The 26202-nt window shown below is 43.6% G+C and overlaps 1 protein-coding gene and 1 non-coding gene across 2 annotated transcripts in view; both read right to left on the bottom strand.

The window, feature by feature from the left end:
* Positions 1 to 785: 785 nt before the first annotated feature.
* On the bottom strand, positions 786 to 927 carry LOC117707984 (small nucleolar RNA SNORA48). Its single transcript, XR_004606721.1, has one exon. It is a non-coding gene; the product is annotated as a small nucleolar RNA SNORA48 (small nucleolar RNA).
* Positions 928 to 1922: 995 nt separating this feature from the next.
* The window catches only part of Pigk (phosphatidylinositol glycan anchor biosynthesis class K), an 81655-nt gene continuing 57375 nt past the window's right edge, over positions 1923 to 26202 (bottom strand). The window contains exon 11 of the mRNA XM_034501496.2: positions 1923 to 2401. Within this exon, the coding sequence (XP_034357387.1) occupies positions 2285 to 2401 (117 nt within the window). The 3' untranslated portion in view covers positions 1923 to 2284. The remainder of the gene's footprint in view (positions 2402 to 26202) is intronic.

The raw sequence follows: 26202 nt of genomic DNA, 5'->3' as shown, positions 1-26202 counted from the left end.
GCATTATTTGCAGTCTATACTCACACGATTTACTTACAGAACAGTCTCATGGAAGAGCACAGCTATAAGCAGACTTTTTAAGTTTTTTGCTTCAACTGTATTCTGAAAAGTCAAAAAGTGAAAGAGAAACAAACAGGAACAAATACCACCACAACAAACGCCCTTGCCCTCTGAAAGTGTGCTGGGGTGAATTAACCCTGCCTGCTACTCTCAGCCTGGTTTAGGAAAGGACCCTTGCCAGCCTCTGAGGGCGAGCTTTCCCTCCCAGCAGCCTGCACAGCAGAGCATGCTCACTGCACTCAAAATGACTGGCTCAAGAGCAGTCCTCACCCATGCTCCTCCTGCCCCTCCCAACCACGCCTCCAGGACCTTGTGTCGTGGTCTAGAAGGGGCGTGGTCAAAATGTCTCTTACTTTAAGAGCTAGCCACTGAAGCTTCTGCTTGTTCTTCTCCTTCTGTGCTTACAAGGATAAGGTAAAAATTTCCTTTTTCTCTTATATAACACATCAATAAAATTGTCAATTAAAATATTAAGATATTACCTGCATTAGACTATCATCGGAGAGATGACAGTCACTCTGTTGCCTCTGAGAGCACGTTTTGCTCACAACTACAACACAATGTTTTAAGCTCTAAGGTAAAGAGATCAGGGGATTATTAACCCTAACCAGCGGTTCTCAGCCTTCCGAATGCTGCACTCCAATACAGCATCTCGTGTTGGGGTGACTGTCTGCCTCCCAAGTTGTGCTGCCTGGATTTGATTTGATGATTTGGTGATTTGATTTTTATAAGTCCTAGGCATAAGACAGCTTTGGCCACCAAGCCAGGCATCAAGGTAGGATGACAAGGACTGCCATCTGCTCTGCCCCTGACTAATATAAGAGCAACAACACCAACATGGTGTCTCTTTGCCCATTGCCAGGGGGTTAGAAGAGTTTTCTTAATTGTTACCTACAATTATACAACATTATTTGTACATAAAACAGATGGACATGTAGATTCTTGATTAAAACACCTAAGTTTTCCCTCAGACATGAATAGTAAACCTATAGGCACACCCCACCCCAGCACAGCTCTGTGATGCCAAAGTCTGAAAGAGAAAAGAGTATCTGAGACTGGTCACAAAATACAAGCTTGGCTCTCTTTCCACCGCAGGAAAGATGTGGAGGTGACTGACATCCTAAAAGAGTCAGTGTTGGATGTGAGCTCCTACATCTTATGGAACACAAAGCCTTGTGGAGTGTCTTACTAATCCATCAGACATGAAGGCAGGGCCGTCAGTGTGTGTGCTCCATGCATGTCATACATTGTATGGGACTGTCCTCAGAGACAGCATAGATCCAGCTGTCGGCAATCTCTTTCAGGACGAAAACTGAAGAGATACAATCAATTCTAGAAAGTTCACAGGATGCTTAAAAATAAAGAATAATAGGGCATGTTTCTCTGAGCAGTTAACACTATAAAATCCTCAGAGGCACGACTCCCCTAGATAGACAGCTACCAAAGCCTGTGTTTCCATCTTCCAGTGCAACTAAAGCTGCAGAATTCCACGAGTGACTAAGAGTCATTAGTACACTCCAGAGTGGGCCCAAGGGAACCCTGGGAACAAGATAAGGGTCCATCAGAAGCTGTCACATAAACTCCATACACTATGTAATGCATTCCATGGTGTTTCTCTTTTCCGTTGTTTGTTGCCCAGGCTGATCTTCAACCCCCAGGGCTGAAAGAATCTCCTCTGCCTCCCAAGCAGCCGGGACTGCAGGCATGTGCATCCAAGTCAGGTTCATAGTCTATTCTCGAAGGATATCCAAGGAAGGGGAGAGGTGAACAATGCACCATAAACACCGGAAGATTAGAGATGGCATATTCTGTGTGACTGGGAACATATGCACGTAAATAAAAAGACCAAGAGAACACCAAACTACTAACGGAAGCAACTTCCTTTAGTGGAAATTAACACCTTCACAACTCTGTCTTTTACAATGAGAGGAGGTAAAAAGAATTAAACAATGAGTTCCAATGTCCCTGTCCTCTGTTTTCTATAACACACACACACACACACACACACACACACACACACACTCACTCTGTGGCCAATAAACAAGTGTGTTAACAATATTAAGTTATAAAGTCAAAAGTTCATGAAAATTCAATTCTCCTATATTTACAATTTCAATTTCTTACCAAATTTACACAAAAGGAACATATTTAAAAACACATAAAAACCTAAGTTTTGATCCAAGGCTGCAATCTTCCATTCATTCCTCTTCATACGTCCTTGAGTCTAAAAAATGAACTTCATATGCTTGATCCCATAGGTCTTAAAGAAGACCATGATGATGAGGGCCCACAGCCCCAGGATGAAGCCTCCGGGAGGGTGCCAATCTTTCAGCTTCGGTTTCTGCAAAACAAGGATAACAGGGCCGCCTTAGAGGGAAGAATTCAGCGACGGATAATGTAAATGCCGATGGGACAGAGCCGCTAGTGGGGGTGTTATAAGAGGGTGTGGCCCAGTGAACACACTGGGACAGCAGCAGCAGAAAGACTTCAAATGAGACAAATATCCTGCTAAATGATACTCCTTCCCTCCCTCGGAGAAGCCTGCCCTGGCATCAGCATAACCGCCTCCCCGCCCCTTCAACTTACTCCGCAGGGGAAGAGTCCTGCCACTGTTTGTCTCGCCATCAATTTTAGTTTTACTTAGAAAAGATGATCTTTTCTATTAAACTATGGCCCATGAGGGCCACGCTGCTGACGGGGAGCACTCACAGCCACCCTGCTGACGGGGAGCACTCACAGCCACCCTGCTGACGGGGAGCACTCACAGCCACGCTACTGACGGGGAGCACTCACAGCCACGCTGCTGACGGGAGCACTCACAGCCACGTTGCTGACGGGGAGCACTCACAGCCACGCTGCTGATGGGGAGCACTGACAGCCACCCTGCTGACGGGGAGCACTCACACCCACGCTGCTGACGGGGAGCACTCACAGCCACGCTGCTGACGGGGAGCACTCACACAACACTAATTAGAGGTTGAGGACATGGTACTAAACTACAGCCACTGTCTGGATGCAGGCAACCTTGATTGTGCTCTCCCTTCACAGAGGAGGCCCTTACCCTCCTTTCTTCAAAACTCACTGACTAGGGTGATGCCAGCTCTGAGACTGTTTCCAGATAAAACACTCTTTTCTCTTAATTCTCAAAAGGCTGGCTCCTCCTATCTACCATGCCAGTTACCTTTACCACTCATCTCCTCGCCAGCCTGCTGAGCTCCAAGCCTGTCTGAGTCCAGCTGAGTGTTATGTGCACCTCCATCTAGAGTCCACTGTACACCCCTTCTCCAACACACCCCACAGTCCAGGCTGAGTGTCGTGTGTGCCTCCCTCTAGGGAAGACCATTCTCCCACCTTGCTGTGTCTTCAATAGTTGCATTATGGTTCTGTAACTGAAGTGTGTGCCTACTATGTCTTTATGTGTCAACTTATTGTAATGTTGACCAGGATGGTAACAGTTACAAAATGAGATTCAACTTCTATTAGTTCAAAATTAATTTATCAAACTAAAATGGCAAAAGTCTTAGCAATTAATTTGGATCATAATAAGTTTTAAGCATTTCAATCAAATGTCTAATATGAAGTAAGCTGATAATAATTCAGTGGTATACTCCAACTTCACTCTTATCTGCTTTAACTCTCCTCCAGAGAGGTCCCCAAAATCTGACCCAAGCATATTAACCCCGAAGTTGGCAGCAGTGGTAAACAGTTCCTAGCACCCGGAAAGCAAAGGCAGGAATTTGAGGCTGGCCTGGGCTACATATTAAGATCTTGCCTCAGAAACTAATGTATAGAATAAATGAAATTTTAAAATTAAAGGCAATTTTCCTAGTTACTTTCTACTAAAAATACTCAGTGGGGTATTGAGTTGTAGCTGCCTAACAGAAAAAGCCCTGGGCTCAATGCCAAACATCACACTCACAAACGTGCGTGCACGTGCACACACACAAATGCATGTGTGTACATGTCTATATCTGCACATACTGACACACATACAAATTCTTGGATGCATCTGATCCTTTATATAATGATGGTGGTGACAAAGGTCCCTGCCCTCTAGTGTCATATGAAACTTTAAGTACAATAGGTCTTAGGCCATTCAAAGCTTAGAATTCTTTAAAATCATGGCCTCTTTATATGGATAATTAACTTTTTCTGTCAAAAGTCTAGAATAATTAACATAAAGCAGTTCTGTTCAACTTAGATAATATCAGTGCCACAGAGAACCTAACTTGTTACCTAAGCCTGACGGTCGCTCTGCGCATCATGTTCCTTTGCCACCAGTCTATACTGTGAGGCCCATGGAAGCCCCAGCAAGGCTTAAGAACAGCATCCTCACAGCAGAGCGGGTTACAGCTCCCAGTCCAGCAGAACACCCTGTGCAACCTGCAGGTGAACTGCAGCCTGGGATAAGAGCTGGCTGGAAAGACAAGTGGTTTTTCCTCACTAGAAGTTGCTGGTTCTCATGACATTTGAAAGCATATGCAGGTACATGTACACATTACTCTCCTAGCAAGATTAAACAATTATTGTCAAAACTCAGCACGAGGGTGAACTCAGTGGGGGCCAGTAGGACCCAGAGAATCATTCTACAAACCAGCTGTGGTGCTGAAAGGGTCCAGGAGGTATTTACAGTTCACAGTTAAGTTCCACCACAAGATTAGAGAAGTAGTTAAGAGCAAACTACTTCTATAGCTGGAGAAGCAACTTTCCAATGAAATGCCTTCACTGGCCTTTAATTTACCAGTAAGTTTTAAGCTTCGAGACCAGCAACATCTTTGGAAGTAACTATCATTTCTCCAAAGACTCAACAACTAACCCACCCCTGCTCCTTCAGCCTCTGGACAAGGGGGCCAAAGAGAAAGAAGAGGACCAGAGTTGCAGTTCCCAAGAGGAAGTTTTGGAAGTGACAGCAGAAGATGAAGTATGTGTGTGCACACACGAATGTGCTCGCTCGTACAAGATCATAAAACACAGCACTAATCGATAAAAGCAGCAAACCTCAGCTTTCACACAGCAACATTTGCAGTGTGTGTTTTTAAATTTATAATGCATTTAGTACATCTGTTTGATAAAAAGTGGAAAATCCATTAAGTGCCCTTTGGACTGAGCTAAAGGCAGGCTTTCCTGCATCCTCACAGAAACATGTACAAAGGTACAAAACACAACACATATGCTACCCAAATCCAGTTAACTTCTCCAAGAAACCCAGATACATTTACTGTCTGTGAGTCTTAAATGCTAGCACTATAAAGGGTTAGTGGGACCAGTTTATAAATTGCTACACTCTATGTTAATATCTGCTAGGCCCCGAGAAAGCTGCAAGTCTGCTGAGAAGGTGTGGAGGTCTGCTCTCTTCCTGGCTGCTATTTACAGTGGTAAGATGGATCTATAGGCAGCCCAGTTGTATACTGCGTCCCAACCTCCCTAGTGGCATGCCTTGTCATATTTCCATTTATGCACAACCCCCCCAGAACCCATTGACACTGCAGAGGCACTGAAAACAGTTCACTGCATCCTAGGATATTCAGACTTGAATACTTTATCTAGACAGAGGAACAGACATCCATGTGAGAAGTCATCACCCAGGAGAAATACAAAATCAGCCTTGTCAGTAGTGCATGCTAAGAAATGTGGTTTTCCTCATTCATACATTTCATCTTCTTTAAGGAACCCAAACCAGGAGTAAGTAGCAAGGCAGCATGTGACCCTGGTTTAGTTTCACTGCTGTCTGCAGATCCTGGGATCAGTTAAAACAACAGATATAAGAAGACACAAAGGCATACACAAAGGCAGAGAAACATCCACACTCTGCCAAGGCCCAGACTGTCCACGGCCAGGCAGAAGTGGAGACAGAAGACCCAACAGGAAGCTTGCGAACTATAATAATCTTATATTATACATGCAGCAGCAGAAACACCAGAACAAGGTAGAAAACGTCAGAATGAACCCAGAAAGTTGTCCTCTGAGCTCAACATGTGTGCGGAAACACCCCGCCCTCTACAATAATAATAAATAAAACAAAATAAAGGAAAACCATAAAGAAAACTATGAAGAAAAATGCACCTACCCACTGAAAAAGAGATGCAGCCTGAAGATGTGGAGAAGGTACTTCTAAGTAAAATTTAATAAGGAATCACAATGTAATTTAGAAATTAATATTCAGTATAAATTTTATACAAAAATAAAAATATAATAGAAAATATAAGAACTATGTACAAGAGTGGTTCTCACCTGAGGGTCACGACCCTTTGGGGTCTAATGAGCCTCGAACAGGGGCTGCCTAAGACCATCAGAAAACACAGATATTTACATTACAATCAATAATATTTGCAAAATTACAGTTATTAGGTAGAAGCAAAAATCATTTTACCATTAGGGGGGTCACCACAACATGAGGAATTGTATTAAATGGTCACAGCATTAGGAAGGTTAAGAATCACTGCTCTTAAAAGGAGAAAACAAAAACAACAGAAAAAACAAGCAAAAGTCCCCCCAAACCAAAGGCAACAGCCTGAGATGAAAAGGAAGCCAGTGGCCCAGCCCCAGGCGGCCCAGCCCCAGCAGCACAGTTTCCTACCATCCAGGCAGGCTAGGGAGGGATGCTGAGTTCTCAGCACACCTCTGGGTCCTGCACTCATGGAATGTATTAGCCTCACAGCAAGCGGCCTTACCACAGGTCCCATAAGCAGGTAGCATCTGTGGGGAAGTAGGTCAACGGTCTGTGCCCAGTATGCATAAGGAAGGCCTTAGACTTGCGTGTCATGCTGAGGGCAGGGGCGATGCTTCTACAACCCTGCTTCTGGAACTGGCTGATCTAGAAAGTGCTCTGGGGTAACGGAATGTAACACAAGTGAACCTCGGGAGCCTTTGCTTGTGTCTGCTCTGTTTCAGACGCCTGCTCCCATCCTGAGAAAGCTCAAGCTTCTGGAAGAAAAGTGGAGAACCAGCATCTTTCCAGCCATTGCACAGCCAAACCACCTTGCTCACTACAGGCACACCAGGGAGAACAAAGGAGATACCCAGCTGCACCCAGCCTAACTGGCAAGCTGAAAACCTATCCACTCAACAAATGATCAATAAAGGTTTTAAGTCACTAATTTGTGGAATGATTTATTATACATCAAAGCCATGAAATATAAACACTGAGGTGAAAGGAAAGTACTGACTCTTAAAGTCATAATAAAGACTCACAGGGATCCACTTGTGGCTCAGATTTCAACAGTGATGTGTTGTTAACAAAGGCCTGAGGGAACTGACTGACGCCTCCTTCTACCATGAACTCTGCTGGGACAGGCAAGGTCACAAGGCCAAGCCCTCAGTGTGTCCCACCTCATTGCAGTGTTTACTTCCCAGTCTCCAGTCCCAGCCTGAAGCACCTGCTCTGCTGTGTTGTGGGGACCCTTCCCAAGGCTACTCGCCATCAGTAGGTAGGGGGACCCATTAGCGATAGTCAGATGCTGCCCTCTGCTGGACAGAAAAAGACCTCCCACCTCTGCTTTTGACCCTTGCTAAACTGACAGTGTGGTTAATCTAATTAGCTAATTATGGATGACTGTCCTCCACTGGCACTTCCATTTTGACAGAACACTAATTATAGTTTTTCCTTGCCGTAAATCTCACTTTTATGATATGAGAATACCCACTGTTAAAGTTTTTATTAGTATCACTCTGCTCTCACTGGCCAATCAAGATACAACTCCTGGGGGAAAGGAAACTTTCATTTGAAACTCTTACACATATAACAAAGCATATAAATATATCTGTAATAACTACTGAGAAGAGCTACTGAGAGAAAAAAATAAATATTTTTAAAATCAGTAGCTATCAATCATGTCAGTAAAAGAATAGATTTTTTTCTTATTTACAATAGCAATTTAAAAACATAAAACAGGTAGGGATGCCTATAGCGTGAGATGTCAGATAAACAGTTATATTAGTTTACAGAGAGGGGTAAGGCCTGAAGAAAGAAAAAGGATACTGCTAGCCTATACTGTGGTACTGGCATAGCAAGCTGAAAGAAAGAACAGGAAGGTGTGGGTAGGACAGGAGTCAGGAGGGGAGCGGGCGGCTATAACTTAGACACACTGTATTCATACACGACATTACCATTACTAAAGTTTACACATGTCGATGGCTTACACCAATAAAGTTCTCTATAGTTCCTTCACCCCATCTGTGAGAAACAGGCTAGCCCTGGCCTTGTATTTTGATGCTAATTCTACTTTCCTGGGAGGGGCTGCAGAGGAGGAGTGAGTTAGTACACAGGTGACTTCCTGTGACCCTTCTGTCCACCTTAATCTGTAAAATAAAAGCTAGGGCCAGTGATTGGGTAGTAGAAGGGGAGTGGAGAAAAAGGCTAGGGGGAGGAGGATGGAGAGCCACGCGGGTATGGAGATCAGTCACAGTCACGGGTAACAACTTATATCTAGGTTAGCTAATTGGGAACACCTCTAATTGTACGGGCATGTTGTTATTGAGCATTACCGCCTGCGTGGTTGGCGGGATGGTCTGGGCCATGCACAGCCTTGTGAAGACAGCGTGGAAGGTTGGCAGAGCCATCTCCCATGCTGGTGTCTCCTGGGTGGCCGAGCTGGTGTTTCTGGCTGGCCGTTTCTAGCTGCAGCGCTCAGGTGGCCTCCACCCGTGGAACATGGCAGCTGAGCTAGCCAGAGCCTCCACAGCTTAGTCAGCTTGACCAGCGGAAGATTTAAATAATTACTTCAACAGATGGGTTCCAAGACTCTAGCAAATATCCGAGACCACGGGGAGTATGGAACTCATTTTTTAATATAAATATTCTTATCACAAACTTATCATTTATAAATGGTACAGTAAAAGATTACTATAACAGTAAAAGATTATTATAACAACCTCTACAGTTGATGTCATATGAATGTAAATGGATTTACATATGCTAGAACTCTCTGAAATAAATGGCAAAGAAGTACTTTTTCCACATTCTCAACACTGGATTAGTGTCAAAGTCAGATTTGCCTTAACTCAGCCCTGGAAACACCAAAATACACTTCATATTATTTAAAGTTAGATACAAACACAAAGGACAAAAGGGATAAAATGTAGGGAATGCACACAGTAAAAAGATTTATAAGCACAAATGCAATGAATGAAAACAAGAAAGGAAAGTGTAGAGTGGGAATAAATTTCTGAAATACCTGCACTTTACAAAGTATATACATAAACTTAAAAGGAAAATCAATGGGAAAATGTAACAGAAGAAAGGATGAGGCTCAGGAGGCTCCCCCAAAGTCACAAGGCACGGGGCTAATCAATAAAGGAGGTGGGGATCAAAGCTCTCGCAAATCTATAAAGGGCTCATTCACTTTCCCTGTCATAAAAACAGTATGCAAATGGTTTGCTCTTTAAAATTAAACTGGCAAATGTTAATTAACAGGGTCACCTTCAGTTTTAGGTCTTTAAAATGTTTCTTTGTCCTGTAGGAACGACAGTAAAGGAACTCAGACATGCTGACAAAAGTACACAAGTTCCAGTTTCACCTCCTCAGTAAACATCAGGAGACAACACCAGCACACAGTGCCATGTAGAACACGGCCACCAACATGCCTGTAAACAATTTTAATGATTTAAGAGATTCCTATCCCACAATAAGGAAGTTAAAACAATATGCAAATTGAATATGAAATATGGCTTAGAATTCTATAGAAAAATATTTAAAGGAAAGAAATACACTAATTCCTTAGTTCTGCTTCTCTGGAGGAAGTAGGATTGCAGGTGGACACTGCTCAACTCAGATTTATCTGTACTTGTAAAAGTATATGGCTCTTCTGGTCCCAGGTGCTTCAGGAACTGTGGGTTACCGTGCAGACACGGCCAAGTCCAAGAACCACACCACACACAACTAGTCCCGCAAATGGCACAGAAATGGCATCAAGAAACCCCGGTCACAAGGATACAATTCTCTTAAGGGGGTTGACCCAAGTTCCTGAGGAACATGCGCTCTGCCAAGAAGCACAAGAAAGGCCTGAAGATGATGCAGGCCAACAGTGAAAAGGCAGTGAGTGCACGTGTAGAGGCCATCAAGCCCAAGATGGCAAAGGGCCCCAGCCACAAACTCAGCTGTCTGCCTCTCATCGCTCATCCCAAGCTTGGGAAGTGGATTCAAAGCTACATGGCCAAGGGTCGTAGGCTCTGTCAACCAAAGCCCAAGGTTCAAACCAAGGCAAAGGCCAAAGCTCCAGCTAAGGCCCAGGCTCCCAAAGGTGCCCAGACCCCTGTGAAGGCCCCATAGAAAAGGCTCCTGCCAGTGTGAAGACAGATGGACTGCTGGGACACACCTACCCACACACTACTTGCAGGTGACCAGTGCCCTGTGCTGGTTTTACAAATAAACTTGAGGCAAAATCTGTTTTAAAAAAAAAAGTATATGTATAATGCACAGGAATTTTATGGAGGTGGGTACATAAGGGGAATGCACAGAAAAAAAACTGTAATACAAGAGTCTCCAGCCTGGGGAAAGAGCTCAGCATTAAAACATTTGTCATGCAAATGTGAGGCCTGGAGTTTAGAGCTGCAGAAACCCAATGAGGCTGGGTGCCTCCCTAGAGCTCCCTCTCTGACACAGACAGGCATCCTCAGAGCAAGCTCAATAGCTAGATTTGCCATAAATGGGAGCTCTGGTATCATGTACCTGTCTTACAAGCAACAGAGGATGCTTCCTGACATCAGCCTTGAATCTACACATGCATGAAAACACATCACACACACACACACACACACACACACACACACACACACACACACGAAAAGTAGAAAATGAAAATGAACAAGGCTACCTAGGTGCAGCTTCATGCTCTTCTCCCATTAGAGTAGTCCACGCAAGATGCTACTTAACTAAGTAACATGGGTACCTCGGTGGGCAGGCGGCGTGATTCGTGTGTACTTTCCATGCATCCAGTCTCCTGCCATCACAGTTCTGCTAGTTTAATACAACTCCAGGTACCATTCTGGACATCCTCCTGTGCGCTTTGCCTTACAGCCATGTGACAGATCAGTACCTTAGTGCATTTGTAGTATAACTGTCTTTGAAGCAAGCTCATATTAACGTATTTTTATAATTTCATTCATGTTCATTAGAGCATTTCCTAAGATGACTGATTTTATAAAGTTAAAGCACTCTACAGACTGCTGTTAAATACACTCTTATATTTTACCTCACAGAAACATCTACAATACAAAGGTGAATGGCTTACATAAAATCACAGTGTGTCAGAAACCAACACTCAGAAGCTCAAGGGCTACCAATTATCAAAATGTCTAATATTTCAAATGGCAGGGCTAGGTAGCTAAGCAACACTACACTCAGAGTTGTGAACAGTTCACTCCCCCTTTCATGTGTGAGAAAATTACCATATAACTTCAAAACACTTAGAGTACAGAACTAGTATTAAATTTATGTGAAGATGAAACAGGATCTTTGAAATTATACATATTTATTGCTAAGCAAAGAGAAAATTACAAAAATTTCACCGAGATTCTTTTCTAAGAATAATGAGAGTTAATTATACTATACTCTAGAGAAACAAAATTATAAAACAATCTACCAAGGTTACAGTTACAATACTTCAGAAAATAATTGGTTTCTACTATCTATTTAATATAATGTATTAGTATTTTCAATGTACCTATACCCTTTACATAAAACCTGACTTATGTTTTTAATATGTATGAGTGTTTTGCCTGCCTGTATCTCTGCAGACCATGTACACGAAGTGCCCACGGGGCCAGCAGGGGTTGTTGGATTCCCTTGGGACTGAACTTGCAGACTTCTGCGAGTCATCACGTGGGTACTTGGAATCCAACAGGGGTCCTCGGGAAAAGCAGTCTGCACTCTTAATTTCTGAGCCATCTCTCCAGTCCCCATGGCTTAAACGCTTCAAATTACATTAATAAAATAAGGGAAACCATGGTAGGCAGACTTGTAAGATAACCCCACGATTCCCACTCCAAGGAGAACAACTGCTTGTAGGGCAGGGATGGGGCCTGTGACAGAGTCCTATGAGCAGCTGTGTTACAACACAGGGAAGGGGGTTCTGAGATACACTGACAGTCAAAACGAACAGAGAACAGGGAGCAGCAGAAAGAGCAGACAACCTCTAGACTCCAGGCAAGGCCAGGATTCTACACCGCAGAAAACTATCCTGTGAGCATGGAAGACAGCCCATGATCTCAGGGCATACCACCGGCTGCTATCCTGACTGAAGCTTCTGAGACCTGAGCAAAAGACTCAGCTGAGCCAGGACCAGACCATGGGAAAATGTGAAGTAATGATAATTTTAAATCACTGTTACAAAGCAATAGAAAACTAATGAAAACATTTGGAGAAAAATGTCCTGATAGGACATATAATTATCAAATTTGATATTTGTTCTTTGAAACAATAATTCATAGTGATTATCCTTTGTTTTAAAAAAAATACATAAAAACAAAATAAAATATTCCAATGTGACTCTCTGTATTTTCCATACCTATGTTTTCTACAAGGCCTCACTCAAACACCAGATCCAAGTGTCTAAGTCAGTGTTCTACCTGAAGAGACACTGTGACCATGCCAACTCTTATAAAGGAAAGCATTTAATTCAGGCTGGCTTACAGTTGCAGAGGGCTAGCCCATTATCCTTATGGTGAAGAGCCTGGTAGCACACAGGCAGGCATGGCAGCTGGGAGTTCTACATCCAGAGTCACAGGCAGCAGGAGGAGAGAGTAACACTGGGCCTGCCTTGGACACACTTTCTCCAACAAGGTCGTACCTACTCCAAGGCCACGCCTCCCAATTCCTCCCAAATAGTGCCGATTCCTGATGGCCAAGCATTCAAATATATGAGTCTATGGGGGCCATTCTGATTCAAACCACCACACCAAGTGAGACAAAGCTGTCCAGGAATAGAGGGGGGAATTAGGGAATAGGAAACTTAAAACACATACTTTAAACTGAGTGTAGAGGAAAAGACAGGAGGAGAGAAACAGAACACACAAATACAACCCATGCAAGATTTTCTAAAATTAAAAATAAGACCTGTAGAATTGTGGCTAGGAAGGCAGAGCCTAGTTCCAGCCAGTACTCCCTGGGAACCCATAGGCCACTCCAGACAGGGAAGCAGATCAGTGCCCCCTGCTCAGCCATCATCAGAGAGGCTCCCTCCTGCAGCAGATGGGAACTAATACAGAGACCACAGCCAGACAACATTAAGAGCGACCCTAGAACACTCAGACCTAAATGGAATGTCTCCATCAAATCCCTCCCCTCAGATGTCAGGGACCCCATAGATGAGGAAGGAGAAAGAGTGTAAGTGCAAGAAGAAATGTAGGACACCCCCAAAACAAGACTTGAGATCCACAGGACTGACATGAACATGCAGACTGAGGGAGCATGCACTGGCGTGCACAGGTCTGCACCAGTGGGACTCTGGAGCTTAAATTAGACACATACCCACATCCCTATCCCAGGAGCTATCTTCAGCTGACGACCACCCGCAGATGGAAAGTTAGTTTTCTCCAAGGGTGCTTCCCTAGAGAAACAAAGCCTCTCGAGGGCAGGCTGCACACCCGGCAGTAAACGGCCAACAGAAAATGAACTCAACTCATCTTTGGAAGTTCCTTGTCTCAGTGTCAGCCAGGGCTCTCCCTGCTTGCTGTTGTTTTAATCTTACTTTTTACTTGTATTTTATTTATGTATCTGTTCTTCCCTCCTTTTAGCCTACAAGTACTTTGCATATATATTTTGACTCAGTTTAGTGTTTTATGGAGTCCGAATGGATCTTTGTTTCTTATGCCTTCTCTTAGGTTCTTTTCCTTCTCCTTTTTGTTTGTTTGTTGGTTTTGTCCAGTTCAGATTGTTAGTTTTTGTTTATCTTGTTACATTTTATTTTCTATTATTATTACTATCCCATAGAAATCTGTTTGTTTGCTAGTGAGAGGCAGAAAGGAGGTGGACTAGGAGGGGGAGGGGAGAAAATGGAAGGAATCGGGGAGACTGTAATCAGGATATGCTTGAGAGAAAAAAAAAATCTATGTTCAATAAAGAAAACTAGCCTGCTATTCAAAACGCTAAAGGCAGTCTTGTCTCTGGAAAAGACCTGAGAAGCTTTAATTTTTGAGAAAAGGGAAAAAAGAACTTCCTTACCAGAGTGGGCAGAGTTTGTACATTGAGTTTGCATTTTGGTGTTTGCTGCCTGTAGCTTACTTTCATAAGAATTTATGCTTTCTTGATGAAAAGACTTCATATAGATTGCATTCACAAAGTACCTGTGCTTCAAAGCATGTTATATATAATAAATACATACAATTCTGCTGTTTAAAAAAGACCTATGAAATGAGAAGACAGTAAATGTAATTATCAAACTACACATGGGAGGGGTGGGCTCAGAGTAAGAGAGGAGCACAGCGTTCCCACAGCAGCACAGTCCGCAGGGTGAGGAGGGAGCCTGCGGGCTGGCCTAGCCCACAGACAGGGCACAACGTCTCATCTGCACACCTCATTCCCAAGTGCAGAGGAAAAGATCTAAAATAATGGCTGAGGTTCTTCCAAATCTCAAACCTGTGCATACAACACCAAGCAAACAGAAACCCACTCAAAGGGACATTAGAATCAAAATAATGAAAACCAGGGACAGACACCAAGAAGAAGAGGGTGGGCCAACTCCAGCCATGATGAACCCCGTTCTGTGAACAGAGTCCCACTGAATCCCAGCCAAGAAAAGCATTGTTAGAATGCAGAAAAATAAAATAAAGATGGGGCACACGGAAGAACCTTTCTAGTAAGAAGGGTAGAAGAGAGCACCAGGACCGCTGTGAGATCAGCATCAGCAGAGCCACACGGCAGGACAGAGTTGGTAAAGGAGCTAGTTCCTCAGGAAGGGACATCGGGGTAAGGTGCGCTAACAGCAGAAGGAGGGAGATGCGAAATGTGTGACCAAATAAAAATATTTCCCTTGTTTCAAATATTTAAATATATAGTTGACTATTTAAAAGCAGACGTAATCAAATGTTGTGGAGCTCAGAACAGGACAGAGCTGGGCATAGTCTTCCTCCGGCACATGCGAACAGAGCTTAGAGCAGACTGTGGGCAGAGGGGCGTGGAAGGAAAGCTGGCGATGTGCTTGTCTTGCCAGTGCACCACCTCAGTCCAAGCTCCAGAATCCAGGTGGTCAAGCCTGTGCTTGCAACCTCAGCACTGGGGAGGCAGACCGGAGGAGCCACAGGGCTCACTGGTCAGCCAGCCTACCCTAACTGCCAGAGGTTTAGGCAAATGTGAAAGCCTTTACCTGAAGATGACATCTGAGGTTGTCACTCCCCCTGTCCCATACACACACACTGAAAAATAAATAAGTATATTGTGATGAAGTCAAGGTGCAAGCTTAAGTCCCAGGGCAATGAGGTGACTCACTGACAAAGCACGAGTGGAGACACAGTGCAGTTCTGCAGATCACACAATCTAAAAATAATGTACAGAAACAAGAGCTGAGAAGCAAGAGCAAACAGGGCAAATGGAGAACACACAACAGTATGGCAGGCACGTCCAGACACAGTGACTGACTGAAAGACCCTAAACACTCAGACTAAAAGGTGGAGACTTCCACGGTGAATAAAAGCATGAACCCCAGTAGTGTTCACGTAAGACGCAGGCTCTGAGACACAGAGGGGCTAACAAGGGAGTGCACGTGACAGCAACGTTCTCTTCAAGCATTCTATGAGACAAACATAGTCACACCCAGTTTAGCAATCAGATACACAGCTCTGATCTGATACATGTGGTCTGAGCACCTACCACACACCAGGCATTGCTTAGGTGCCAAGTATAACCCAGGAAGGACAGGTAGGAGTCTTGAAGCTGACAATGCAGTGGGAAGACCAATAGTGAACAGTGACATGCAAACACCTACAGGCAGAAGTAACAGACTTAAAGCCCTGGAGAGAAGGTGATGCCACTGCTTCCTTTCCAAAAGGCTTTCAGCACTGCTGAGCAGCAAGAAGGTGTTAAATGAATATGATGCTTAAAGTCCCCCAAGAAATCTGCACCCTCTTCTACTTTACTCTGATCTCTAGCAGACATAATTTCTGCCAAACAAAATGGGTAAGGGGTAAGGGCTGGCACAGTCTTCCAGTAACCAGCCCAGCTCCTCGGTGACTTTTAGAGCCCCTCACTGTGATTCACCCTATAACCTCTGATAAAAGACAGGAAAAGAGTCAGCACTAGTCCAGACCAGCACTGCTGAGTGTCAAGAATGTGCCAGGGGCTCTCTCTCTATTGTCTCCTACCAATTCTCAATTCATATTAATGCCATTTTACAGATAAAATGACTAGAGACAACGAAATCACCCAACATGACAAAACAATCAATTACCACACTTGCATTTGCACCTTGTCCTGCTCACCCCAAGGCCATGCTCTCTGACCACAACAGTAAGGCTTCCCTCTAGACGTAACTGTCCAGGAGCTGAGGGCAGGGAACCCTTCAAACAGCTGCCATGGGACAGAGCCAGGTTTGGACTCAGATGTTACAGCTAATGTGAAGGACAGAAAGTATGAGGCAGTTTCTGATGAAATAGAAGGATTCTCCAACAAAGCCAGGAGCGAAGAGAAATGAGGAGCAGACTGTTTGAGGGAAGGAAAGCACTTTGCTAGATGCAGAAATCTTACGCCAGCGAGAGCAAGCAAGTATGGGAGGTGGCCTAAGAGCCAAGGAGAGAAGGGGTCAGAACAGGCGAGGGCAGCTCCTGGGGAGGACGTGAATACCAGCAGGGCATGGACTAAGAGATCACCTTAGGATTTCAAAGCATGAAGAAATTTTCTCACATTGGTAACGCAAAGTCAATTACCTAAAGTACCACCACTCATTCCCCAGAAATTTATGTATATCAACTTTATGTATATCAACAGAAACCCCAGCACACATCACAAACTTTATGTATATCAACAGAAACCCCAGCACACATCACAAGTAAGTAAAGCTTGCAGCCAGCTGGAGAGCTCTTCTGAAGCAGTAACTGGTTGAGGAGTTGTTCTAGATGTGGGTTGTGTACCAGTTTCTGTTACTCTCTTGTTTCAACACAGTTAAATTCCAACTTCTTGGTTTTAGGCAAAATTTTATAAGTTCTTCACTGTGGGTTTCCCGGGAGAATCCTCACAATCCTTTCAAGTTTTAATGTCTGAATCCTGGTGTATTCTCTTTTGAGATACACCAGCCAAAGAACAAATCACAAAACTCCCCTCTGTGCTTAAATGAAGCCATTCATGGGAGAAACAATTTAATTTCAGTCAAATTAATTTTTTGGAACTCTATTTGCTTGCATCAAAAACCGATCACAGACTGAATGCCTTTCCAAATAAAGTTCAACAAAGCATCTTTAATAAAAGTAGTAACTGTTAGTCACAGCAGTCATTATCAAAGTGCTCGACGTAGCTTTACAATAAAAACAAATACTGTAATTATTTTACCCATATTCATAGCGATTCTTCCATGGACCAAGATCTTCTCTGTGGGTAATAACCTGTGGCTATGTGCTTGCACACTATGTGCTTGCACAGCCCTTCCTACCTCAGCAGTAGCTGAGCATACAGGACAGATCACGGGAGATCGCAACTGTTACTGTAAGATGTAAACTACAAACTCTGCCAGTTCGAGGATCTCGACTGCTGATACCTCCTACTCCAGCAGGAGCCCAACAAGCTTTCATTACAGAACACGGTGCTACTTAGCAGAACGGGGAAAAGTGATCAGTTCTTAACCTATTCATTTATAATCACCACATATCTCTGGCAAAGCTACAGATGAATAACTACCTAACCAGAGATTATGTATTCCACATGATTAAGACGTCTATGGGTACATCATTGTAATGAGCATGGAAGGCAGCTACTGACAGCCAGGCTAGGAGAAGCAGCTAGGAGAAGCAGCTAGGAGAAGCAGCTGACATCCGGGATAAAAGATAAGACCAGCCCAGCCAAGGCTGGGAGGAGATAACCAGCAGAGGAGCCCTGCGTATAGATTAAGAAGTGTGACGTTTGCAGTAAAGTGTTAAGGATGGATAAGGGTAGAATAGAGTATAAGAACCCTGACCAGAGAAGGAAAGTCGGTCCAAAATGACCTGCCTGTGAACTCCACGCCGGTCTGGACTCCACTCAGCCCGACGAGTGAATGAACGAGATACAAACCACCAACTGATCATCAGTGGACCCAGAGAACTGCCCCAAGCCATCGGAGCAAGACTCGCTGAATGCAAAGAGGTGATCCCGAGAGACGACGGAGCCCGAGCCTGAGACGCGCTGGTCAGGTCTTGTAATGACATGTTATCTATCCTTCTGTTAGGAATACTAGCCACAGCAGTTACATTCTTTTGTCTGTGTGTGATAGTGGAAGAGGAGGTCCGCTCCTCAACCACAACAATTGTGTGTGACCCCGAGTGTGGAATTAAAGCATTAGAAAACCAGTCTGACGGCTGCTCGTTGCCTTATTGTCTACCCCAAGGGCACCTCCTGTCAGAACCAACTGGCAGTCTAGGGGAATAAGTGCTCACGACAATCATAAACCATACACTCGCCAGACACATGAAGTTAAACAACAAAAACATGGGCTTCATTTTATGTTACTAAACTTAGAGCACTGGAAAATTTAAAAAGGTTTACACATAAAATGAGAAAATTAAAAACTGATCATATAAATCATCTTGAATGTAAAGCAAAACGACCCTCAAATAAGTAAATAGAGAGACAGACAGATAGGTAGGGCTTCTCTAAAGTTTACCAGAAATTATAATCAGAGGTAACTGAAAAAAGAGTGACATAGTAACCCAAACTGTGACTGGCATGATGAGATGCAAGTAAACCCTGACTGTGACAGATCTGTAACTAGAGACACCAACCCCTTTCATATGAGACAGGATGCTGGCATGTACATGCCAGTGTCACCATAAATGAGGACTTCGGTCCTTGTTAAGAAGCATGCTCATTCCTGCTCAGGCCTGTTAGATGACGGAGAAATGCCCCAGCTACACTACTTCAGTGTGTGGCAAGCCAGCAGCAAGCACTGCTGAACACAGAGCATGAAGCTCAAGGGAACTGTATTGTATCTAAGGACTTGGGGACTGGGACTTAGTGTTCTCTTTTCCAATACTTCAGGAACAGATTTTGGTAAATTTGGAGGCTGTCAAGACCCTTGAGATGGCAAGTGACAATAAAGGCGGCTGCTCAGAGCATCAGTGCTCTGCTCTATGTTCCTTTGGGTAACTATGGTAACCTGCCATATGAGACTGTAGATTAAACCTTCCCCTGAAGCACAGGATGGGAACCTGGTTTGTGGCCATTTTCTTTACTGGTCTTTTCTTTCAGACATTCTTCATCCAGAGAAGTTCCCAGAGAGCATTACCTCTGGGTTTGCTGGACGTAGAAAACTGGCCTCTCTTCACTTCAGTGCTGTTCACTTTAACAGAGAAAGCAAACATCGCTCACAAGCTGAACACTGCCACATACACATGTGCCTCAGATATTGACAGCACTGGATTTCTCTGATGTGATGCATTTTTGCAAAATAAAATACAGAAAAGGAAAATATTCCTTTTATTGGCATATTTATACGATGAGAATGACCATCATGACTGCACTATGGTTTCTATTAGTAAATGAAAATGTATTATGGGACACTATACTAAGCTTTACTCTAGCTACAGGCATTTAAATTATATTCTCTGAAAAGAAGTGGCAAAAGCTGCTGTGCACGCCTTTCATCTCGTGACTGAATTGACGGAGCCATGACAGAAGGGGGTGAGGTAATTATGACCCAATAGCTAATATTCAAAGCAACCCACAGGCTCCAATGGCTGATCCTCATCAGGGATGTTTGCTTCCTAAATGCAACAAACTCTACAGGACTCGTGGAAGAAACGTGCACTGCTCTGTTTCTCATTACTTAATGTTTTAACTGTGTATTGCTAATTTTCAAATATCCAAGGTCCACTTAGGCAAGTTAATGATCCAACATCTTTGCCATTCATTTTTCTGACATCCTGGATATCCCATTACCATGAGAATGCACACAGCAGTAGGGACAAGCACTCTGCAATGGGTCATGGAGTCACACCTTAGACATTCTCTTTACGGTCAGTTTTATGGAAAGAGGCTTGGTGTTCCCAGAAAACATGATATAAATAGTGGGCGTGTTGCCCGTATAGCTCACAAATGACCATGAAACTATCTTAACTGAGCAATGAGTCCTGGAAGGGGAGCCAGGTAATGCAAGTGTGCAGAGTCATGGGAGATAAACTGTAAATAAGCAAGGCTCTGCTCAGCGCAACCTCAGATCAGTTCCTCGACACCTCCCCATGACCGTATCCACCACAACCCTTCAGACTGAGTTTGTCTCCGACTCACAGGACAAACAGTGCAGGTCAGGTGGCGAAGGGAGCAGGCATAGAACTTCTATAGTGCTTCTGCTTGTAGGAAGCCGCGGTTAGCGGTGATACATTCTGCCATTCCAAGATGGCGCGGGCATCCTGTCCTCCTACAAGTAAACAACTGACTGCGCAGGTGCAAGAGGCAAAAAGCGCGCCAAAGTCACTGCCCATCCCGAGGCGTATTATGGGTAATGAGTGAACAGCCAATCAGAAGTGAATACGTCACTCTAGGGTGTATTTAAGCAGCGCCTCTTCCTGTCTTTCCGTCTTTCCGCTTCTGCTTATACAAGAGTAAAGCCTCACTGTAGTATTACCCGATCACTGCCTCCATGTCTTTTTCGCCGGCGAAGGGGACTCGGGAGGCGCGTGGAACACTGCTTAGCCAAGCTTCCCAATGATCAACAACTCAGCTGCTGTAGGAATACAAAGGAACTCTGCCGAGAGTTAGTCCTTCCAGGATAAGCTCTCAACTAACCAGCACGGGCGTTCCACCTGCTTATAATTCACAAGTGCCAAATTTTTCTGAGGAAAAATGTTCCGTGAAAACAATTTTAAGTGTTGATAAGGAGGGAACATTGATTAGTAGTCAAGAATATTGACTCTGGAGCCACTTGACCCAGACCCAAACTCTCACTTTGACATTTATAAGATTTCAAGCAGATTCCTAAAATGACTGAGCCTAGCTCATTTTATATGTAAATGAAATTTCATCAGTAGTACTATTTATTTTATGATGGTGATGATGATGAGGAAAAAGAAGAAGGGGCAGCAGGAAGGGGAGGAGAAGGAAGAAGAGGAGGAGCAGGAGGAAGAGCAGGAAGAGGAAGAACAGAAAGAGGAAGAGCAAGAGGAGGAGGAGCAGGAAGAAGAGGAACAGAGGTGGAGGTGACGGTGGTGGTGGTAGCCATATTCCTCTATTGCACACAAGGCTGAGGATGTAAAGGAGACATTTCCAGGCAGAGTAGAGGAAAAGTCACTGTAGATAAATGTTTTGAGAGAAAGAAAGGATGACAGGGAAAGGGAAGAAAAGAGTTCTACTTTCTTCATTAATATAAACTATTCTTACCTTTTTAAATCTTTAAAAAATGTAGTGAGACCAGGAAACAGAAACATCTTTGTTCTAGAAAACCTGAGGTGAGGCTCAAAAATGTTAATTTTTAATAAAAACAACACATCAAAATAGATATAACAAATTTATGGATGAACTAAAAAAATTCAAAACTGCACTAGGTTGATGAGACACCATTATTGAAATTTGAATTACTTTTTCCAAAACTGGTTTGTGGTCTATTTCTTCCCTGGAACGCGGTATTGCTGCAAGCGTGCGTCAGGCTCTGACATGAAAGCTGGGGTTAACTGCCATTCACCTAAAAGCTCCTGCTTGACATTTAAGATCAACACATCCTCATCAAGTCTATGACTTCATTACTTTCCTTATTTCAACAAAAAGAAATGACCAATGTACTATTTTTCACTCCACTTCAGTTTTTACGCTGAAACCATGGTTTTCCAAGCTATGATTCGGAAGAGTCTGAAAGATTCCAAGCCTGTCCCAACCAGCACCAGTGATGTGGATTCATCTGGCAAGTTTCCAGATGTCAATAATTCAATAGACACACTTTAAAGAGAAGGTGAGAGAGGTGGTGACTGGAGGCCTTTTAGTCAGCCTTTAGCAGAGGTTAGCTACAGTGTGGGAGGCTTCACTGGAACACAAGAAAACACTAAAATGCCAAAGGAGCTGTAGCAGAAAACAATAAGGAGCAGACACGAGCAGAAGGTTTGAACATTTGCCATTATCCATGTCACACACTGCAGAAGCTAGACCTGCAGTTCACCGTACTGTGGGACGCACACAAAGAAGAGATTTCAAAATACACATTAAAAACTTTAATTTTATTATTTGTGAGTGTGCATGTGTATAACACATGTGCAGGTACATGTATATGCCTAGCAAGCACACACAGTGACACACACACCACAGTGACACACACACACACACACACATACACACACACACACACACACACACGGTCAGAGTAACTTTTGGAAGCCAGTTCTCTCTTTCCACCATGGGTTTGGGAATCAAACACATCACCAGGCTTTGGTGCCAAGTGCTTTTGTCTACTGAGCCATTGGCCTGGCCCATATAAGGCATCGTAAGGTTGAGAAGCTAGATTATGCAAATGAAAGACTCCATGGTCAGATACTGCAAAGATCTGCAGTGGCTCTGCGCTCTGTGCATGAGAGAAATTAGGAGAAAATGGGAGGAGGGGACGTTTTTGGTGTCCAGACTAAGCAGTGTTAGCAGCCAGCATTGAACATCCTGTGCAGTCAGGAGCAGTTCTGTTCAATAAAAGAGAAAAGTGCTCCCCAAAGAATGACAGTGGATGGCACCACGACACTGTCTGCACTGGGCATTCTGGGAAGACCCTAGTCTGAGAAGGAATAACATGCACTCACCTGACCAAAGTATAATATCTGTTAAAAGGCTCTGTAATTAAACCAGCGGACCTAGAAAAGCCTGGAATGTGGATAAAATCACAGGTTGGAGTGTCAGGCAGAGTTTCCCTGGCATACACCATTGGATATGCTCAGAGTTTTAATATTGCATAGTCTCTGGCTTGACTACAACAGCACAGAGAACACCACCGTAGTAAAAGGACCCAGATCAAAGGGAAAGGCATCTCAGCACCTGAGACTTAACTTAGGCCCTTGTACATCCCAACTACACCACAGAAGCATTGTTTCAACCCTGTGGGTGCACACTTGGTAACGCAGGGTATGCTGGGGTTGAGAAGTGGAGCTACAGTTCTCAAGTGGAATGAGTACTCATTGTGACCAAGGTTTCAATTCAGTACTCAGTAGTTACTGTTCTATAACTTTTCCACATTATGAACTTGGATCACAGACATTTATTAAAAAAGCAGTTGAAACATTGTTACAGCAGTGTAACTACTATATGAACTAAACTGCAACACACACCTGGGTACAGCTTTTACTCCTGAAATCATTGCTTCACTATGCTATTACCTTAATTTCTATGCAGATAGGAGACAGTATATTGTTGAGTTCAAAAGACGCCTTAGTATTGTCAACATCCTCAGATAATTTGTCATCATCCCACAAATCTCAGACACTTGCCGAAGACAGCTCATTGTGAAGTCACATATAGTAACTGATCATGTCCTGGGTCACTCCAAACTCCATGTTCTACTGTGATAGCCATTCCACAAGGTTTTCTTAGTAACAAAACCAAAACTCATCAAGTAACCCACTTCAAACCCACGAGTGGAAGCATCAGGCAGAGGGGTTACAGCAAGGTGGGCAGGCTGTGACTGGCCTCTCCTACTGTCTGATAATATTCCAAGCTTCAGGGTTTCTAGACACTGGGGCTCTGTTAGGCTATTAAACCCCAAAGAGTTTCCTAAGAGTCACAGAGTGGTAGGTCAAGACACAGACAAGCAATGGATGGCTGGGAAGAGAGCAAAGATAGCCCAAGATAATCTGGCTCTAGACCTGCAACATTCCAACCCACCTAGTTACTTCAGGTGTAGTCAGTCTAGCAGCCTTTGCAGAACATTCATGGAGGTGCAGGTTCTTCAGGGCATTTGACCTCTGGTTCATAAGGTCATACAGGTCACCAGGTAACTGACCCATTCCAGCCACACGTGTTCTGCTCATAAGGGTCGTCGGTATCCTTGTATCTGTGCTACCTTTTATATCTAGAAAACACTGGTACCTTAGTATATGAGAGGAGAATTACCATGGGTCCTCCATACAGAATTAAAAGGCACACCTCACTGGGTGAAACCACACTACAATTCTCCTATCAGGAGGTCCACATAGCCACTTGTCATGGACTTGTCATTTCTAGAATATTTTACTCCAAATAAAGCTTAAATAAAGGTTGCAGTTGAGATCAATAGAAATTCCTAATTACAAAGATAGTTCTTTCTTTGAAAGACTTTTGTGTCTGATTAATTTTCAAATCACTAATTATCATTATTTTATAATTAATAAGCTCTACATGGTGCTAATCAACTTTTTATGCTCACAAATTAAAGTGAAACGAACCTATTAATTGCCCAAAATGTTACCTAACTCATTTGTAAGTGATTGCATTTACAAAGAAAATTACATTAACTGTCAGAAATAAAAATACCATATTATATTATAAATTTTATGTCTTATCTCAAAATCCACACTACCTTGTAGAAAGTGGTTTGACTTTCAAACCAGCATCTGTGAGGTTAAGTATGAAGTTTACTTATACATGAAAAACACCCATTTCTTTCCCTCCATTGTCCCAACGATAGACTGTACTTCTAAACAGAACAAGTGACAGTCTGTGAACAGAGATTATGAACACAAGAACTCAGGATCACTTTCTCTGTATGCACTTTTCTGTATTTCTCCACAATGTCTGAGGACCACAAGCTAACAAACTCCTAAAGGACTTGTGCTTCACAGAACAATAACCCTCACCAGCAACTTCAAAGATCTATTTCCCAAACTGCTCCTAAACTGTTGGCATATGAATGCTACAGCTGGCAAATACCACCACTGTTGGCTAGGAAAGAAACCTGAGTACCACACACAAGTCTGGCCCCGTGTGCCTTTGAGAGACCCCTGCACTCCTCCATCAGTGGGAGAGAAGTCTAAATCCAGTAAGCAGAGGCCATCAAGTGCATGCAGTGTTAATACGAATTAGATACAGTTTAACTAATTTTCAACAGAAGTACTCACAACACTGCCAACATTTAGAAGCAAAGTGGAGCGGGTTTAAAGGTTCAAATGGAAGGAACGGAGGGAGAGGGAAGGAAGAGAAGTGAGAAAGCCGCTGAGGGCAGAGGGAGGCCATACAGCCAGCAGCAGCAAGGCTCTTCTCTCCCAGATTGTAGCTTTTCCTGTAGCTGCAGGGAAATCCTCACAAGGAGCTGCAGGAAGGAAGGGTTTGTCTATTCTCCCTCAGAGCTCTGGGTAAAGTCACAGCAGGGCAGCTGGTCACATGGTATCCACAGTCAGGTTACAGCTCACTTTCATTTCTCTACCACAGAGCCTTGGGTCCCCCAGAGAATGCCAGAAGATGACCCATAGGCATGCCAACAGCCCATCTCCTCCATGATTCTTGATTCTACCACAACACTCCAGTTACCGTCTCTGCTCACTAATTTCACCAGCTGCACAACCACAGACACAGAAAAGACAAGTGTTTCCAGATCTGCTGGGCCTGTGCCTCAGGGAAGACCAGGGCAAAGCACTATGGCCTAACAGTGAAATTCAGCAGGAATGACACTGAATCTCATGTACTATGAAGCTATGTCAGCCACCCCTTATCACCTGCACTCCAACCTGTCTGCCATCCTAGAGAGACCAGAAACAGGATGGAGAAGATCCTGGGTTTGAGTGACTTTATCTACAAGTGTCTGGATTTAATTTTCTGCCATTAAGCAGGGAAAAAGAACATTTGGTTGATAAGAAAATAAAATTCAATTATTTAAAAAAAAAAATATATATATATATATGTATGTATGTATGTATTTCTTAAGAATATATATATATATATATTCTTAAGAAAGGAAAGAAAAAAGCACATACACATTTGTTCTGCTGAGTTCTGGGTCTGAAAGTCCTGCCTCCCACGTCAGCTATGTGTATTGTAGTGCTTGTCCCCACTGTACTATGGACACAGTTGCACTGTGTGTTCTCAGTGTGCAT

The sequence above is a fragment of the Arvicanthis niloticus genome, chromosome 4 (genome assembly GCF_011762505.2).
Source record: "Arvicanthis niloticus isolate mArvNil1 chromosome 4, mArvNil1.pat.X, whole genome shotgun sequence".
NCBI lineage: Eukaryota > Metazoa > Chordata > Mammalia > Rodentia > Muridae > Arvicanthis > Arvicanthis niloticus.
Note: the sequence above shows the minus strand (reverse complement) of the source record. Positions and strands in the feature narration are given on the sequence as shown.